General features: G+C 46.3%; 1 protein-coding gene across 1 annotated transcript in view; it reads right to left on the minus strand.

Annotated features, from left to right (window-relative positions):
- Window positions 1-17,209, minus strand: part of LOC116360846 (voltage-dependent T-type calcium channel subunit alpha-1H-like) — a 59,624-nt gene extending 42,415 nt beyond the window's left edge. The window contains exons 1-2 of the mRNA XM_031815784.1: window positions 16,886-17,209; window positions 10,993-11,600 (exon numbers count right to left, since the gene is read on the minus strand). Of these exons, the coding sequence (XP_031671644.1) occupies window positions 10,993-11,576 (584 nt within the window). The 5' untranslated portion in view covers window positions 11,577-11,600; window positions 16,886-17,209. The remainder of the gene's footprint in view (window positions 1-10,992; window positions 11,601-16,885) is intronic.
- Window positions 17,210-17,685: the final 476 nt, after the last annotated feature.

Here is a 17,685-nt window from a genome sequence, read left to right on the forward strand (position 1 = left end):
TGGAGAAGGAGAGCGAGAGAGAGAGATCTGGTGATTCTGTCACCAACCAAGGAGGGCCTACAGCAGCACCTAGATCATCTGCACAGATTCTGTCAGACCTGGGCCCTGACAGTAAATCTCAGTAAGACCTAAAAATAATGGTGTTCCAAAAAAGGTCCAGTCACCAGGACCAGAAATACAAATTCCATCTAGACACTGTTGCCCTAGAGCACACAAAAAACTATACATACTTGGCCTAAACATCAGCGCCAAAGGTAACTTCCACAAAGCTGTGAACGATCTGAGAGACAAGGCAAGAAGGGCTTTCTATGCCATCAAAAGGAACATAAAATTCAACATACCAATTATGATCTGGCTAAAATACTTGAATCAATCATAGAACCCATTGCCTTTTACGGTTGTGAGGTCTGGGGTCCGCTCACCAACCAAGAATTCACAACCAAGAATTCACCAAAGTGGGACAAACACCAAAATGAGACTCTGCATCCAGAATACCACTGTGACTGATCCTATGTGAAACTGCCCACAAAACGAGGTGGAAACTGAGCTGCACTTCCTAACCTCCTGCCCAATGTATGACCATATTAGAGAGACATATTTCCCTCAGATTACACAGATCCACAAAGAATTCAAAAACAAATCCAATGTTGAAAAACTCCAATAATCTACTGGGTGAAATTCCACAGTGTGCCATCTAATGACATTTGTAAAAAACACTGATAACCCTTGAAATATAAATAAATGTATTTTCTGAGGCAAATGTTTTACTGTTCAATTCTAATAGTTTTTTTTGTGTTGATGTTGTTTTGTGTCTTCTCCCCTTTTGTTTATCTCACTTGCTTTGGTAATGTAAACATATGTTTCCCTTGTCAATAGAGACAGAGAGGGGAGAGAGAGACAGAGAGAGAGAGACAGAGAGAGAGACAGAGAGAGAGAGAGAGAGAGAGAGAGAGAGAGACAGAGAGAGAGATAGAAGAGAGAGAGAGAGAGAGAGAGAGAGAGAGAGAGAGAGAGAGACAGAGAGAGATAGAGAGAGAGAGAGAGAGAGAGAGAGAGAGGAGAGAGAGAGAGAGAGAGAGAGAGAGAGAGACAGACAGAGAGAGAGAGGGAGAGAGAGAGAGTGAGAGAGAGAGAGAGAGAGAGAGAGACAGAGAGACAGAGAGACAGAGAGAGAGAGAGAGAGAGAGAGAGACAGACAGACAGACAGACAGACAGACAGACAGACAGACAGACAGACAGACAGACAGACAGACAGACAGACAGACAGACAGACAGACAGACAGACAGACAGACAGACAGACAGACAGACAAAGACAGAGAGAGAGAGTGGAGAGACAGAGAGAGAGAGAGAGAGTGAGAGAGAGAGACAGAGGAGACAGAGAGACAGAGATAGAGAGAGAGAGAGAGAGAGAGAGAGGAGACAGAGAGGCTGGGAGAGAGAGAGAGGAGAGAGAAGAGACAGAGAGAGAGAGAGACGAGAGAGAGAGAGATGAAGAGAGAGGAGAGAGAGACAGACAGACAGACAGACAGACAGACAGACAGACAGACAAAGACAGCGAGAGAGAGAGAGAGGAGAGGGAGAGAGAGACAGAGAGAGAGAGAGAGAGGGACAGAGAGACAGAGAGACTTCTGTATGTGTAATGTTTACTGTTCATTTTTATTGTTTATTTCACTTTTGTATATTATCTACAATGTTAATACATGTTTCCCATGCCAATAAAGCCCCCAATAAAGCCCCTTGAATTGAATTGAGAGACAGAGAGAGAGACAGCGAGAGAGAGAGAGAGAGACAGAAAGACAGAGGGAGAAAGAGAGAGAGAGAGAGACAGACAGAAAGACAGAGAGAGATAAGGGTATCTTGATGACAGCTTTGCATAATCTTGGCATTCTCTCAACCAACTTCACCTGGAATGCTTTTCCAAACAGTCTTGAAGGAGTTCCCACATGTGCTGAGCACTTGTTGGCTGCTTTTCCTTCACTCTGCGGTCCAACTCATCCCAAACCATCTCAATTGGGTTGAGGTGGGGTGATTGTGGAGACCTGGTCATCTGATGCAGCACTCCATCACTCTCCTTCTTGGTCAAGTAGCCCTTACACAGCCTGGAGGTGTGTTCTGGGTCATTGTCCTGTTGAAAAACAAATGATTGTCCCACTAAGCGCAAACCAGACGGGATGGCGTATCGCTACAGAATGCTGTGGTAGCCATGCTGGTTATAAGTGATTCGAGCGTGTTGGGACTGTAACCGGAAGGTTGCTGGATCGAATCCCCGAGCTGACAAGGTAAAAACCTGTCGTTCTGCCCCCTGAACAAGGCAGTTAACCCCACTGTTCCCCAGGTGCCAAAGACGTGGATGTCAGTTAAGGCTTCTGGAATCAGTTCAATTGCCCTTCGGGGATACGAACAAAGGATCTGATTCGGGAAAGTTGTATTCCTGGTCGTAATGCCGCTGCTCTGAAATCCAATCAAGTTCTTCCCGGCTGTATGTAAAGAACACAAAAAAAATGTCTGGCTTAATTATGAAATAACACATAAATTAAAAAATTAAAAAACGAAATACTGCAAAGTTGCCTAGAAGTACGGGGGGCGCCATTTTGTTTTGCTTTGATGTCAGAGTGATTAGAGGGACAATAGAGTGCTGAGTAACAGGCAGTTAGCCAGTTTGGTAGGACCATCAGCAGCATCAGAGCTTGGAGGAGAAGCCTAATTACCTTGACTAAAAGGTCACGTGGAATTTGACTGCCTTCATGACTCCTGACTCCTGACTCCTGGCGGTAAATACCGTCACCGTAACAACCCTGGTCAGGACTCCTGACTGCCGGTATTACGGTCACTGTAACAACCCTGGTCAGGACTCCTGACTGCCAGTAATACAGTCACTGTAACAACCCTGGTCAGGACTCCTGACTGCCGGTATTACGGTCACTGTAACAACCCTGGTCAGGACTCCTGACTGCCAGTAATACGGTCACCGTAACAACCCTGGTCAGGAGTCCTGACTGCCGGTAATACGGTCACCATAACAACCCTGGTCAGCATGATCGTAAACCCAGGGAGACCTTTCAGAACACCAGCACAGTGGTTACGAATACCATTACCCCAGACCAGTACAGACCAGTACAGACCAGTATACCAGTACCACAGACCAGTACAGACCAGTACAGACCAGTATAACATTAACCCAGACCAGTACAGACCAGTACAGACCAGTAAACCATTACCCCAGACCAGTACAGACCAGTAAACCATTACCCCAGACCAGTACAGACCAGTACAGACCAGTAAACCATTACCCCAGACCAGTACAGACCAGTAAACCATTACCCCAGACCAGTAAAGACCAGTATACCATTTCCACAGACCAGTATACCATTACCGGTATGGGGTTGGGTTCATACTTCACCTTTCACCTCCCGAGTGATGAGGCTGCATGTGACCAGTAGGTATGGGGTTGGGTTCATTCTTCACCTTTCACCTCCCGAGTGGGCGCAGCGAGTCTATCGGCACTGTATCTCAGTGCTAAGAGGCGTCACTACAGACAGACTGGTTCGAAACCAGGCTGTAATCACAGTAGTCTAAGGCACTGTATCTCAGTGCTAAGAGGCGTCACTACAGACACCCTGGTTCGAATCCAGGCTGTAATCACAGTAGACTAAGGCACTGCATCTTAGTGCTAAGAGGCGTCACTACAGACACCCTGGTTCGAACCCAGGCTGTATCACAACCCTGCCCGGGATTGAGAGTCCCGTAGTGCCGGCATATAATTGGCCCAGCGTCGTCCGGGGTTCGGCCCGGTGTAGGCCGGGTTTGGCCAGCGTCGTCCGGGGTTCGGCCCGGTGTAGGCCGGGTTTGGCCCAGCGTCGTCCGGGGTTCGGCCCGGTGTAGGCCGGGTTTGGCCCAGCGTCGTCCGGGGTTCGGCCGGTGTAGGCCGGGTTTGGCCCAGCGTCGTCCGGGGTTCGGCCCGGGGTAGGCCGGGTTTGGCCCAGCGTCGTCCGGGGTTCGGCCCGGTGTAGGCCGTCCTTGTAAATAAACATTTTGTTCTTAACTGACTTGCCTCGTTAAATAAAGCTTACACACTCCAGGGTAGAAAAGTGCTCCATTCTTACCTCATTTGCACATACTGTATGCAACAGTATAGCTTCCCGCCCCCCCTACCTGGGCTCGAAACCAGGGACCCTCTGCACACATCGACAACAGCCACCCTCGAAGCATCGTTACCCATCACTCCACAAAAAAGCCACGGCCCTTTGCAGAGCAAAGAGGGAAACAACTACTTCAAGGTCTCAAGAGCGAGTGACGTCACCGATTGAAACCGCCATTAGCTATTAGCACCACCGCTAACTAGCTAGCCGTTTCACATCGGTTACGTGCATATAGACTTTTCTACTGTGTTATTTGACTGTACGTTTGTTTGTGTGTAACTCTGTTGTTGTTGTTTTGTGTCGCACTGCTTTGCTTTATTCTTGACCAGGTCGCCGTTGTAAATGACAACTTGTTCTCAACTGGCCGACCTGGTTAAATAAAGGTGTTCTCAACTAGCCTACCTGGTTAAATAAAGGTGTTCTCAACTAGCCTACCTGGTTAAATAAAGGTGTTCTCAACTAGCCTACCTGGTTAAATAAAGGTGTTCTCAACTAGCCTACCTGGTTAAATAAAGGTGTTCTCAACTGGCCTACCCGGTTAAATAAAGGTGTTCTCAACTAGCCTACCTGGTTAAATAAAGGTGTTCTCAACTGGCCTACCTGGTTAAATAAAGGTGTTCTCAACTGGCCTACCTGGTTAAATAAAGGTGTTCTCAACTAGCCTACCTGGTTAAATAAAGGTGTTCTCAACTAGCCTACCTGGTTAAATAAAGGTGTTCTCAACTAGCCTACCTGGTTAAATAAAGGTGTTCTAACTAGCCTACCTGGTTAAATAAAGGTGTTCTCAACTAGCCTACCTGGTTAAATAAAGGTGTTCTCAACTAGCCTACCTGGTTAAATAAAGGTGTTCTCAACTAGCCTACCTGGTTAAATAAAGGTGTTCTCAACTAGCCTACCTGGTTAAATAAAGGTGTTCTCAAACTAGCCTACCTGGTTAAATAAAGGTGTTCTCAACTAGCCTACCTGGTTAAATAAAGGTGTTTCTCAACTAGCCTACCTGGTTAAATAAAGGTGTTTCTCAACTAGCCTACCTGGTTAAATAAAGGTGTTCTCAACTAGGCCTACCTGGTTAAATAAAGGTGTTCTCAACTAGCCTACCTGGTTTAAATAAAGGTGTTCTCAACTAGCCTACCTGGTTAAATAAAGGTGTTCTCAACTAGCCTACCTGGTTAAATAAAGGTGTTCTCAACTAGCCTACCTGGTTAAATAAAGGTGTTCTCAAACTAGCCTACCTGGTTAAATAAAGGTGTTCTCAACTAGCCTACCTGGTTAAATAAAGGTGTTCTCAACTAGCCTACCTGGTTAAATAAAGGTGTTCTCAACTAGCCTACCTGGTTAAATAAAGGTGTTCTCAACTAGCCTACCTGGTTAAATAAAGGTGTTCTCAACTAGCCTACCTGGTTAAATAAAGGTGTTCTCAACTAGCCTACCTGGTTAAATAAAGGTGTTCTCAACTAGCCTACCTGGTTAAATAAAGGTGTTCTCAACTAGCCTACCTGGTTAAATAAAGGTGTTCTCAACTAGCCTACCTGGTTAAATAAAGGTGTTCTCAACTAGCCTACCTGGTTAATAAAGGTGTTCTCAACTAGCCTACCTGGTTAAATAAAGGTGTTCTCAACTAGCCTACCTGGTTAAATAAAGGTGTTCTCAACTAGCCTACCTGGTTAAATAAAGGTGTTCTCAACTAGCCTACCTGGTTAAATAAAGGTGTTCTCAACTAGCCTACCTGGTTAAATAAAGGTGTTCTCAACTGGCCTACCTGGTTAAATAAAGGTGTTCTCAACTGGCCTACCTGGTTAAATAAAGGTGTTCTCAACTAGCCTACCTGGTTAAATAAAGGTGTTCTCAACTAGCCTACCTGGTTAAATAAAGGTGTTCTCAACTAGCCTACCTGGTTAAATAAAGGTGTTCTCAACTAGCCTACCTGGTTAAATAAAGGTGTTCTCAACTAGCCTACCTGGTTAAATAAAGGTGTTCTCAACTAGCCTACCTGGTTAAATAAAGGTGTTCTCAACTAGCCTACCTGGTTAAATAAAGGTGTTCTCAACTAGCCTACCTGGTTAAATAAAGGTGTTCTCAACTAGCCTACCTGGTTAAATAAAGGTGTTCTCAACTAGCCTACCTGGTTAAATAAAGGTGTTCTCAACTAGCCTACCTGGTTAAATAAAGGTGTTCTCAACTAGCCTACCTGGTTAAATAAAGGTGTTCTCAACTAGCCTACCTGGTTAAATAAAGGTGTTCTCAACTAGCCTACCTGGTTAAATAAAGGTGTTCTCAACTAGCCTACCTGGTTAAATAAAGGTGTTCTCAATGAATAAATAATACAAAGCTCCATTTACAATCGCAGGCGGGATGTGGTTCCACCTTCTTTGTTGGGGCAGAAAACAGTACACAGTGCTTCAGGACACAGTGCATCAGGAAACAATGCTTCAGGAAACAATGCTTCAGGAAACAGGGCTTCAGGGAAACAGTGCTTCAGGACACAGTGCATCAGGAAACAATGCTTCAGGAAACAGTGCTTCAGGAAACAGTGCTTCAGGAAACAGTGCTTCAGGACACAGTGCTTCAGGAAACAGGGCTTCAGGAAACAATGCTTCAGGAAACAGGGCTTCAGGAAACAGTGCTTCAGGAAACAGTGCTTCAGGAAACAGTGCTTCAGGAAACAGTGCTTCAGGAAACAGGACTTCAAGGAAACAGTGCTTCAGGAAACAGGGCTTCAGGACACAGTGCTTCAGGAAACAGTGCTTCAGGAAACAGGACTTCAAGGAAACAGTGCTTCAGGAAACAGGGCTTCAGGACACAGTGCTTCAGGAAACAGTGCTTCAGGAAACAGTGCTTCAGGAAACAGTACTTCAGGAAACAGGACTTCAGGAAACAGTGCTTCAGGAAACAGTGCTTCAGGAAACAGGGCTTCAGGAAACAGTGCTTCAGGAAACAGGGATTCAGGAAACAGTGCTTCAGGAAACAGGGATTCAGGAAACAGTGCTTCAGGAAACAGTGCTTCAGGACACAGTGCTTCGGGAAACAGGACTTCAAGGAAACAGTGCTTCAGGAAACAGGGCTTCAGGAAACAATGCTTCAGGAAACAGTGCTTCAAGAAACAGTGCTTCAGGAAACAGTGCTTCAGGAAACAGGACTTCAGGAAACAGTGCTTCAGGACACAGTGCTTCGGGAAACAGGGATTCAGGAAACAGTGCTTCAGAAAACAAGCTAGCTAGCTACTGTACTTAGTGACCCCCCCAGGAGTAACAACACAGCTAATAGCTAACATTAGCTAAATCAAGCTAGCTAGCTACTGTACTTAGTGAAACCCCTATGAGTAACACAGCTAATAGTTAACATTAGCCAAAACAAGCTAGCTAACTACTGTACTTAGTGAAACCCCTATGAGTAACACAGCTAATAGCTAACATTAGCCAAAACAAGCTAGCTAACTACTGTACTTAGTGAAACCCCTATGAGTAACACAGCTAATAGCTAACATTAGCCAAAACAAGCTAGCTAACTACTGAACTTAGTGAAACCCCTATGAGTAACACAGCTAATAGCTAACATTAGCCAAAACAAGCTAGCTAACTACTGAACTTAGTGAAACCCCTATGAGTAACACAGCTAATAGCTAACATTAGCCAAAACAAGCTAGCTAACTACTGTACTTAGTGAAACCCCTATGAGTAACACAGCTAATAGCTAACATTAGCCAAAACAAGCTAGCTAACTACTGAACTTAGTGAAACCCCTATGAGTAACACAGCTAATAGCTAACATTAGCCAAAGCAAGCTAGCTAACTACTGTACTTAGTGAAACCCCTATGAGTAACACAGCTAATAACTAACTAAGTCTCAGCAGGAAGCTTGTCTCGTTGCCTGACAGAGAAAGCAGGAGATGTTCTGGTCCAGTTTTGGCAGCAGATATCTATGAGTTGGGTTCTCAACTCTGACTTAAAAATATATTTTTAAAAACAGAAACAGACTCCATGCCGAGCAGGACCTCAGAGTTGCCGGGGCAACAAAACGGAGCCAGGAATAGACATGCTTGTTGAAAACTTCAACCAGCCGCACACACCTCTCATTAGGACTGAGTGAGTGTGTGTGTGTGTGTGTGTTCTAACACCACAGACAGCTGGGCAGCTATGAGGTGTTGCGAAGACCAGAGTGTGTGAATCACAGTTCATTTACTTTTTTAGGTTATAATATTTACACTGGAGAGTTCTGAACACCTACCTGGGAACAAACACTGTTTACAGTCTGGCTAGAGGGACACGCATACTCACACACACACACTCACACACACACTCACACACACACACACACACACACACACACTGAACACCTACCTGGGAACAAACACTGCTTACAGTCTGGCTAGAGGGACACGCATACTCACACACTCACACACACACACACACACTCACACACACACACACACTCACACACACTCACACACACTCACACACACGCACGCACGCACGCACGCACACACACACACACACTCACACACGCTCACACACGCACGCACGCACACACACACACACTCACACACACTCACACACACACACGCACGCACACACACTCACACGCACGCACGCACGCACGCACACACTCACACACACTCACACACACGCACGCACGCACGCACACACTCACACACACACACTCACACTCACGCACACACGTATTCTCAAGAATGCAGAAATGCCGAGAGAGAGAAACATCTCCCATAGTAAAAGTGGGACCGTGACATTTAAAACTTTTAAAACCCTTTTTATTTAAATTTAAATTTAATTCCCTTTTTAAACCGTTTTTTCCAGTTTAAAAGACAATAACAGTTTAACGTAAATTTAAACATGTACCTATAGTACCATTACTGGAGCTCAGTTTCACCTCGCAGTGGTTGGCATCTCCTTCTCATTTAACTTCTCAAAGTGTTACCATACAGGACTTTGCGGATGTCGCTTGCCTTTCTCTGACCAGCTACAGACCAGACCAGCTACAGACCAGACCAGCTACAGAACAGCTACAGACCAGACCAGCTACAGACCAGAACAGCTACAGACCAGACCAGCTACAGACCAGACCAGCTACAGACCAGACCAGCTACAGACCAGACCAGCTACAGAACAGCTACAGACCAGACCAGCTACAGACCAGAACAGCTACAGACCAGACCAGTTACAGACCAGACCAGCTACAGAACAGACCAGCTACAGATTAGCTACAGACCAGACCAGCTACAGACCAGCTACAGAACAGCTACAGAACAGCTACAGACCAGACCAGCTATTCAACAGCTACAGACCAGACCAGCTACAGACCAGACCAGCTACAGAACAGACCAGCTACAGAACAGACCAGCTACAGAACAGACCAGCTACAGACCAGCTACACACCAGACCAGCTACAGACCAGACCAGCTACAGAACAGATACAGAACAGCTACAGACCAGACCAGCTACAGAACAGCTACAGACCAGTACAGACCAGCGTCAGACAGCCGTAAAGGATATGGGTTACAGACCAGTACAGACCAGTACAGACCAGCAGTAAAGATATGGGTTACAGACCAGTACAGACCAGCAGTAAAGGATATGGGTTACAGAGCAGTACAGACCAGTACAGACCAGCAGTAAAGGATATGGGTTACAGACCAGTACAGACCAGTACAGACCAGCAGTAAAGGATATGGGTTACAGACCAGTACATACCAGTACAGGCCAGTACAGACCAGTACAGACCAGTACAGACCAGTACAGACCAGCAGTAAAGGATATGGGTTACAGACCAGTACAGACCAGTACAGGCCAGTACAGACAGCAGTAAAGGAAAAGGGTTACAGACCAGTACAGACCAGCAGTAAAGGATATGGGTTACAGACCAGTACAGACCAGTACAGACCAGTACAGACCAGCAGTAAAGGATATGGGTCACAGACCAGTACAGACCAGCAGTAAAGGATATGGGTTACAGACCAGTACAGACCAGTACAGACCAGCAGTAAAGGATATGGGTTACAGACCAGTACAGACCAGTACAGACCAGCGTCAGACAGCCGTAAAGGATATGGGTTACAGACCAGTACAGACCAGTACAGACCAGCAGTAAAGATATGGGTTACAGACCAGTACAGACCAGCAGTAAAGGATATGGGTTACAGAGCAGTACAGACCAGTACAGACCAGCAGTAAAGGATATGGGTTACAGACCAGTACAGACCAGTACAGACCAGCAGTAAAGGATATGGGTTACAGACCAGTACATACCAGTACAGGCCAGTACAGACCAGTACAGACCAGTACAGACCAGTACAGACCAGCAGTAAAGGATATGGGTTACAGACCAGTACAGACCAGTACAGGCCAGTACAGACAGCAGTAAAGGAAAAGGGTTACAGACCAGTACAGACCAGCAGTAAAGGATATGGGTTACAGACCAGTACAGACCAGTACAGACCAGTACAGACCAGCAGTAAAGGATATGGGTCACAGACCAGTACAGACCAGCAGTAAAGGATATGGGTTACAGACCAGTACAGACCAGCAGTAAAGGATATGGGTTACAGACCAGTACAGACCAGTACAGATCAGTACAGACCAGCAGTAAAGGATATGGGTTACAGACCAGTACAGACCAGCAGTAAAGGATATGGGTTACAGACCAGTACAGACCAGTACAGACCAGCAGTAAAGGATATGGGTTACAGACCAGTACAGACCAGTACAGACCAGTACAGACCAGCAGTAAAGGATATGGGTTACAGACCAGTACAGACCAGTACAGACCAGCAGTAAAGGATATGGGTTACAGACCAGTACAGACCAGTACAGACCAGTACAGACCAGCAGTAAAGGATATGGGTTACAGACCGTGCGTAGACACCAGCTGCGAGGACGCGTTGTCTGTTTGATGCAGAAGAAGACTACGGGGGCGAGGGCTGGATATGGCTGCTGCTCCTCATCTTCAGACAGCAGGTCCACTGGGTCTACCGGCTCCGTTACCGGCTCCGTTACTGGCTCCCTCCTCACGTTACCGAACACACCACCACCACTACTACCGCCGGTAACGACAACGGGAGGCCCCGGGACACAACGGGCAGCTACTCCTGCACCTTCCTCCTCCCTTTCCTCCACCTCTTCCTCCTCCTCCGGCCCTGGACTCCATGTGCTGCTGCCTCCTTCCTCTTCCTCATCATCATCAGGGAAGCCGATGTCGTGGTGGTGACGTCTCGGGGGGTTGTGTTCCCGGTAAAACGGTGATGGGTGTGGGTTGTGTTCCCGGTAAAATGGAGCCGGTATGAGAACCCTCACCTCTCCGTCACGGCACCGCCTTTCCTCCCCTCCCTGCTGGACGTTGAGGGCAGGAGTGAGGGTGAGGATGGGGGTGGGGGTAGAGGAGGTGGGGGTGTAGAGGAAGCGGACTCTCCCCTCGCCATCAGTCATGATAGAGAGCCAGGTAGAGCCACCCTGGGGGGAGGAGTAAGGGAGATGGGGCAGAAAGAAAGGGAGGTAGAGAGATGGAGAGAGAGGAGGGGGAGGGAGGGAAGAGGAAGAGAGGAAGAGGAGGAGGAAGAGAGGAGAGGAAGAGAGGAGGAGGAAGAGAGGAAGAGATGAGAAGAAGAGAGGAGAGGAAGAGGAGGAGAGGAAGAAAGGAAGAGGAAGAGGAGGAGAGGAGGAGGAAGAGAGGAGAGGAAGAAAGGAAGAGGAAGAGAGGAGAGGAAGAGGAGGAGAGGAAGAACGGAAGAGGGGAGAGGAAGAGGAGGAGAGGAGGAGGAAGAGAGGAGAGGAAGAGAGGAGGAGGAAGAGAGGAAGAGATGAGAAGAAGAGAGGAGAGGAAGAGGAGGTGAGGAAGAAAGGAAGAGGAAGAGGAGGAGAGGAGGAGGAAGAGAGGAGAGGAGAGGAAGAAAGGAAGAGAGGAGGAGGAAGAGAGGAGAGGAGGAGGAGGAGGAGGAGGAGGAGGAGGAGGAGGAGGAGGAGGAGGAGGAGGAGAGGAAGAATGGAAGAGGGGAGAGGAAGAGGAAGAGGAGGAGAGGAGGAGGAAGAGGGGAGAGGAAGAGGAGGAGAGTAAGATCACAAGACACTGGTTAGATAAACCTAACTAATGACTGGACACTAGTAAGACACTGGTTAGATAAACCTAACTAATGACTGGACACTAGTAAGACACTGGTTAGATAAACCTAACTAATGACTGGACACTAGTAAGACACTGGTTAGATAAACCTAACTAATGACTGGACACTAGTAAGACACTGGTTAGATAAACCTAACTAATGACTGGACACTAGTAAGACACTGGTTACTAACTAATTACTGGACACTGGTTAGATAAAACATTTAACCAGTGCTATTAAACTTTTCTAAATTCCTACATGGCCCTCCCCCGCCCTCCTTTCAGCAAATCAGATCACGACTCCTTTTTGTTCCTCCCTTCCTATAGGCAGAAACCCAAACATGAAGTGCCTGTGCAAAGGTAATTTCAACCCTGGTCTGACCAATCGGAAAACATGCTTCAAGATGTTCCCGGGTAGCCTCTGAGAATAACATACACAAATTCACGGATACAGTGACTGAGTCCATCAGGAAGTGTATATGAGATGTTGTATCCACTGTGACTATTAAAACCTTCCCAAACCAGAAACCGCGGATAGACGACAGCATTCGCGCAAAACTGAAAGTGTGAACCACCGCATTTAACCGTGGTGACTGGGAATATGGCCGATTATAAACAGTGTAGCTATTCCCTCCGCAAGGCAATCAAACAGGCAAAATGTCAGTATAGAGACAAAGTGGAGTCGCAATTCAACAGCTCAGACACGAGACGTATGTGGCAGGGTCTACAGACAATCACAGACTACAAAGGGGGAAAACCAGCCATGTGGTGGACACCGACGTCTTGCTCCCGGACAAGCTAAACACCTTCTTCGCCCGCTTTGAGGATAACGCAGTGCCATCGACGCGGGCTGCTCCCAAGGAATGTGGGCTCTTCTGCTCTGTGGCCGAGGTGAGTAAGACGTTTAAGATTGTTGACCCTCGCAAGGCTGCCGGCCCAGAGGGTATCCCTAGCCGCGTCCTCAGAGCATGCAGCTGGCTGGAGTGTTTACGGTCATATTCAGTCGCTCCCTATCCCAGTCTGCTGTCCCCACTTGCTTCAAGGTGGTCACCATTGTTCATGTAGCCAAGAAGGCAAAGGTAACTGAACTAAATGACTATCGCCCCGTAGCACTCACTTCTGTCATCATGAAGTGCTTTGAGAGACTAGTCAAGGAACATATCACCTCCACCCTACCTGACATCCTAGACCCACTCTAATTTGCTTACCGCCCCAATAGATTCACAGACGACGAAATCTCCCTCACACTGCACACTGCCCTAACCCATTTGGACAAGAGGAATACCTATGTAAGAATGCTGTTCATTCACTATAGCTCAGCATTCAACACCATAGTACCCTCCAAACTCATCATTAAGCTTGAGACCCTGGGTCTCGACCCCGCCCTGTGCAACTGGGTCCTGGACTTCCTGACAGGCCACCCGCCCAGGTGGTGAAGGTAGGAAACAACTCCTCCACTTCGCTGATCCTCAACACTGGGGCCCCGCAAGGGTGCGTGCTCAGCCCCCTCCTATACTCCCTGTTCACCCATGACTGCATGGCCATGCACGCCTCCAACTCAATCATCAAGTTTGCAGATGACACAACAGTAGTAAGCCTGATTACCCACAATGACAAGACGGCCTACAGAGAGGAGGTGAGGGCCTTCGGAGAGTGGTGCCAGTTAAATAACCTCTCACTCAACATCAACAAAACAAAGGAGCTGCTCATGGACTTCAGGAAACAGCAGAGGGTACACCCCCCTATCCACATCGACGGGACGGTAGTGGAGAAGGTAGAACGTGTTAAGTTCCTCTGCATACACATCACTGACAATCTGAATTGGTCCACCCACACAGACAGAGTTGTGAAGGCGCAGGAACACGTCAATCACCATATTCTCATCGGCAGACTCAACAGCCTTGGTTTCTCAAATGACTTCCTCGCCTGGTTCACCAACTACTTCTCAGACAGAGTTCAGTGTGTCAAATCGGAGGGCCTGTTGTCCGGACCTCTGGCAGTCTCTACGGGGGTGCCACAGGGTTAAATTCTCGGGCTGACTCTTTTCTCTGTATACATCAATGATGTTGCTCTTGCTGCTGGTGATTCTCTGATCCACCTCTACGCAGACGACACCATTCTGTATACTTCTGTCCCTTCTTTGGACACTGTGTTAACTAACCTCCAAATGAGCTTCAATGCCATACAACTCTCCTTCCGTGGCCTCCAACTGCTCTTAAATACAAGTAAACCTAAATGTGTGCTCTTCAACCGATCGCTGCCCGCACCTGCCCGCCCATCCAGCATCACTACTCTGGACGGTTCTAACTTAGAATACGTGGACAACTACAAATACCTAGGTGTCTGGTTAGACTGTAAACTCTCCTTCCAGACTCACATTAAACATCTCCAATCCAAAATTAAATCTAGAATCGGCTTCCTATTTCGCAACAAAGCATCCTTCATTCATGCTGCCAAACATACCCTCATAAAACTGACTATCCTACCGATCCTTGACTTTGGCGATGTCATTTACAAAAAACCTTCATATACTCTACTCAGCAAACTGGGTGCAGTCTATCACAGTGCCATCCGTTTTGTCACCAAAGCCCCATATACCACCCACCACTGCGACCTGTATGCTCTAGTTGGCTGGCCCTCGCTTCATATTCATCGCCAGACCCAACTGGCTCCAGGTCATCTAAAAGTCCTTGCTATGTAAAGCCCCGCCTTATCTCAGCTCACTGGTCACCATAGCAACACCCACCTGTAGCATGCACTCCAGCAGGTATATTTCACTGGTCACCCCAAAGCTAGCACCTCCTTTGGCCACCTTTCCTTACAGTTCCAGTGACTGGAACGATTTGCAAAAATCGCTGAAGCTGGAGACTTATATTTCCCTCACTAACTTTAAACATCAGCTATCTGAGCAGCCAACCGATCGCTGCAGCTGTACATAGTCTATCGGTAAATAGACAGTACTATAGTGTACATAGTCCATCTGCAAATAGCCCATCCAATCTACCTACTTCATCCCCATACTGTTTTTATTTATTTTGCTGCTCTTTTGCACACCAGTACCTCTACTTACACACCATCATCTGCTCATCATCATCTGCTCATCTATCACTCCAGTGTTAATTTGCTAAATTGTTAATACTTCGCTACTATTGCCTATTTATTGCCTTACCTCCATTTGCACACACTGTATATACTTTCTTTTTTTCTTCTATTGTGTTATTGACTGGTGCTTTAGCTGGCTAGTACAGGATGGTGAAAAAGCCCTGTCCAGTTTCCATGAGATACCTTGAGGCTGGCTATAGGCCATCCTCCTTTCCTCAGCTCCATAAATATCCCAGCATGCCTCTGGAGGGCTTTGCTTTGTCATTGGCTGCGTTTATACAGGTAGTCCAATTTAGATATTTTGTCCAATGATTGACAAGAGATCTGATCTGTTTATTCCATCTGTAACTCTGTATTGTTATCTGTTCACACTGCTTTGCTTTATCTTGGCCAGGTCGCAGGTTGTAAATGAGAACTAGTTGAGAAATAAAAGTGACTGTACGCTTGTTTATTCCATCTGTAACTCTGTATTGTTATCTGTTCACACTGCTTTGCTTTATCTTGGCCAGGTCGCAGGTTGTAAATGAGAACTGGCCTACCAGTTGAGAAATAAAAGTGAAATAAATCATTTAAAAAAAAACTTACCCTTGACCCCTGACCTGCCCTGACCTGTCGTTTGCCTGCCTCTGTTTTAGAAGAAAAAAAACGTTTTGTTTCTTCGACACCATTTGCATCTGGGTCATACCTGAAACGTGATATTAATAATGTTTACATACTGCGTTACTCATCATGTATATACTGTAATCTACCGTATTCTAATGCCACTCCGACGTCGCTCAATCTAATATTTAGATATTTATTAATTACATTATTTAACTTTCAGATGTGTGTGTGTGTGTATTGTTGTGAATTGTTAGATATTACTGCACTGTTGGAGCTAGGAACACCAAGCATTTCACTTACACCCCGCAATAACATCTGATAAATATGTGATTTGATTTATTGATTTGATTTATTAGACCCGGAGTCTGTTTTGCTGAAGATACAGCAAGGTTTCTATAAACCATATTAGACCCGGAGTCTGTTTTGCTGAAGAGGAGTCTGTGTTGCTGAAGAGAGGAGTCTGTGTTGCTGAAGAGGAGTCTGTGTTGCTGAAGAGGAGTCTGTGTTGCTGAAGAGGAGTCTGTGTTGCTGAAGATACAGCAAGGTTTCGATAAACCATATTAGACCCGGAGTCTGTGTTGCTGAAGAGGGGAGTCTGTGTTGCTGTGTTTGAGTCTAATGGAGGAGTAAAGCGCATTTTACGCCGCCTGCTCTTCTAGAACCAGTGCGGTTGTGATGAGAACAACTAATATTTACTCTCTATCGATAAGGAGCTGTATCAAACCAGAGAGAGAGACTTTAACATCTCAGTAATATCGATATTCAATTAAGAAGCGAATATAACGCATCACTTGTGGTTTCGAAAGACGATCCATAAAAAAAAAAAAAAGTAGCTCAATAGTGGGAACCAGAAACTGAAGTGTTCATTTAAACAAACGTGATCGATATAGACAGAGAGATGATTGACGCATGTGATCAATCTGATTAGACCTACCTTATCGATATGGAATTACAAGTTCCCTGAAGCATGTCCGTGACTTGCCGTGTAGCGGGAGCACCAAACCCTGCTCTGATGTCCAGCTTTTCTTTCTCTCTATCTCTCTATCTTCTCCTTGTACTTCCTCTCCCTATTTCATTTCACGTTTTTTTTCTCGAGATGAAGAATAATCCAAAGAGGCAAAAACAAAACAAAAAACAGAACGGAAGAGAAGTGGTACCGTCACCGTGTGAGTTAGTTCGTGGGCGCCGTGTAGGAGAAAATAATATCCATCAACGATCAGGCGGAGAGAGAAAAACCCACGCGTCCGTTTCTGTTGGAGCTCCGTGATGTTCTGACAAGGCAAACTTCAGCTCCACCAGGAGGGGAGGGGGGAGGGGGGGGCTCTGACACGTGACGCCCCGGTAGTACGGACACACACACACACAGGCCGCAGTAGCATCATCACCAGTAAGACAGTATGTAATACTGTCGATATAAATGTTGTATTAGTGTAGTCTCACTGTTAATAAACTAACCCATTCTAATACAGTACAGTACGGCTCAGATTAATCTGTAGTAGACAGGCTGAACGTTTATGGTCTACATTATAGCCAATTACGCACGTAGAAACTACGTCTATGTTTACTCGCTATGCGTCTCTGACAGTAACTTATTGGAAAGGACTGGGGTGTAGGAACATGTGTGACGGAGCTGGCCGTAGCTTGTCTCGTTATAAAGAAGAAAAGGTTTAAAACATGACGAGGACAAAAACATAAATATATATTTTTTAATCGTAAATTTTTTTATTATGAATA

This window comes from Oncorhynchus kisutch, unplaced genomic scaffold, assembly GCF_002021735.2.
Source record: "Oncorhynchus kisutch isolate 150728-3 unplaced genomic scaffold, Okis_V2 scaffold625, whole genome shotgun sequence".
Taxonomy (NCBI): Eukaryota; Metazoa; Chordata; class Actinopteri; order Salmoniformes; family Salmonidae; genus Oncorhynchus; species Oncorhynchus kisutch.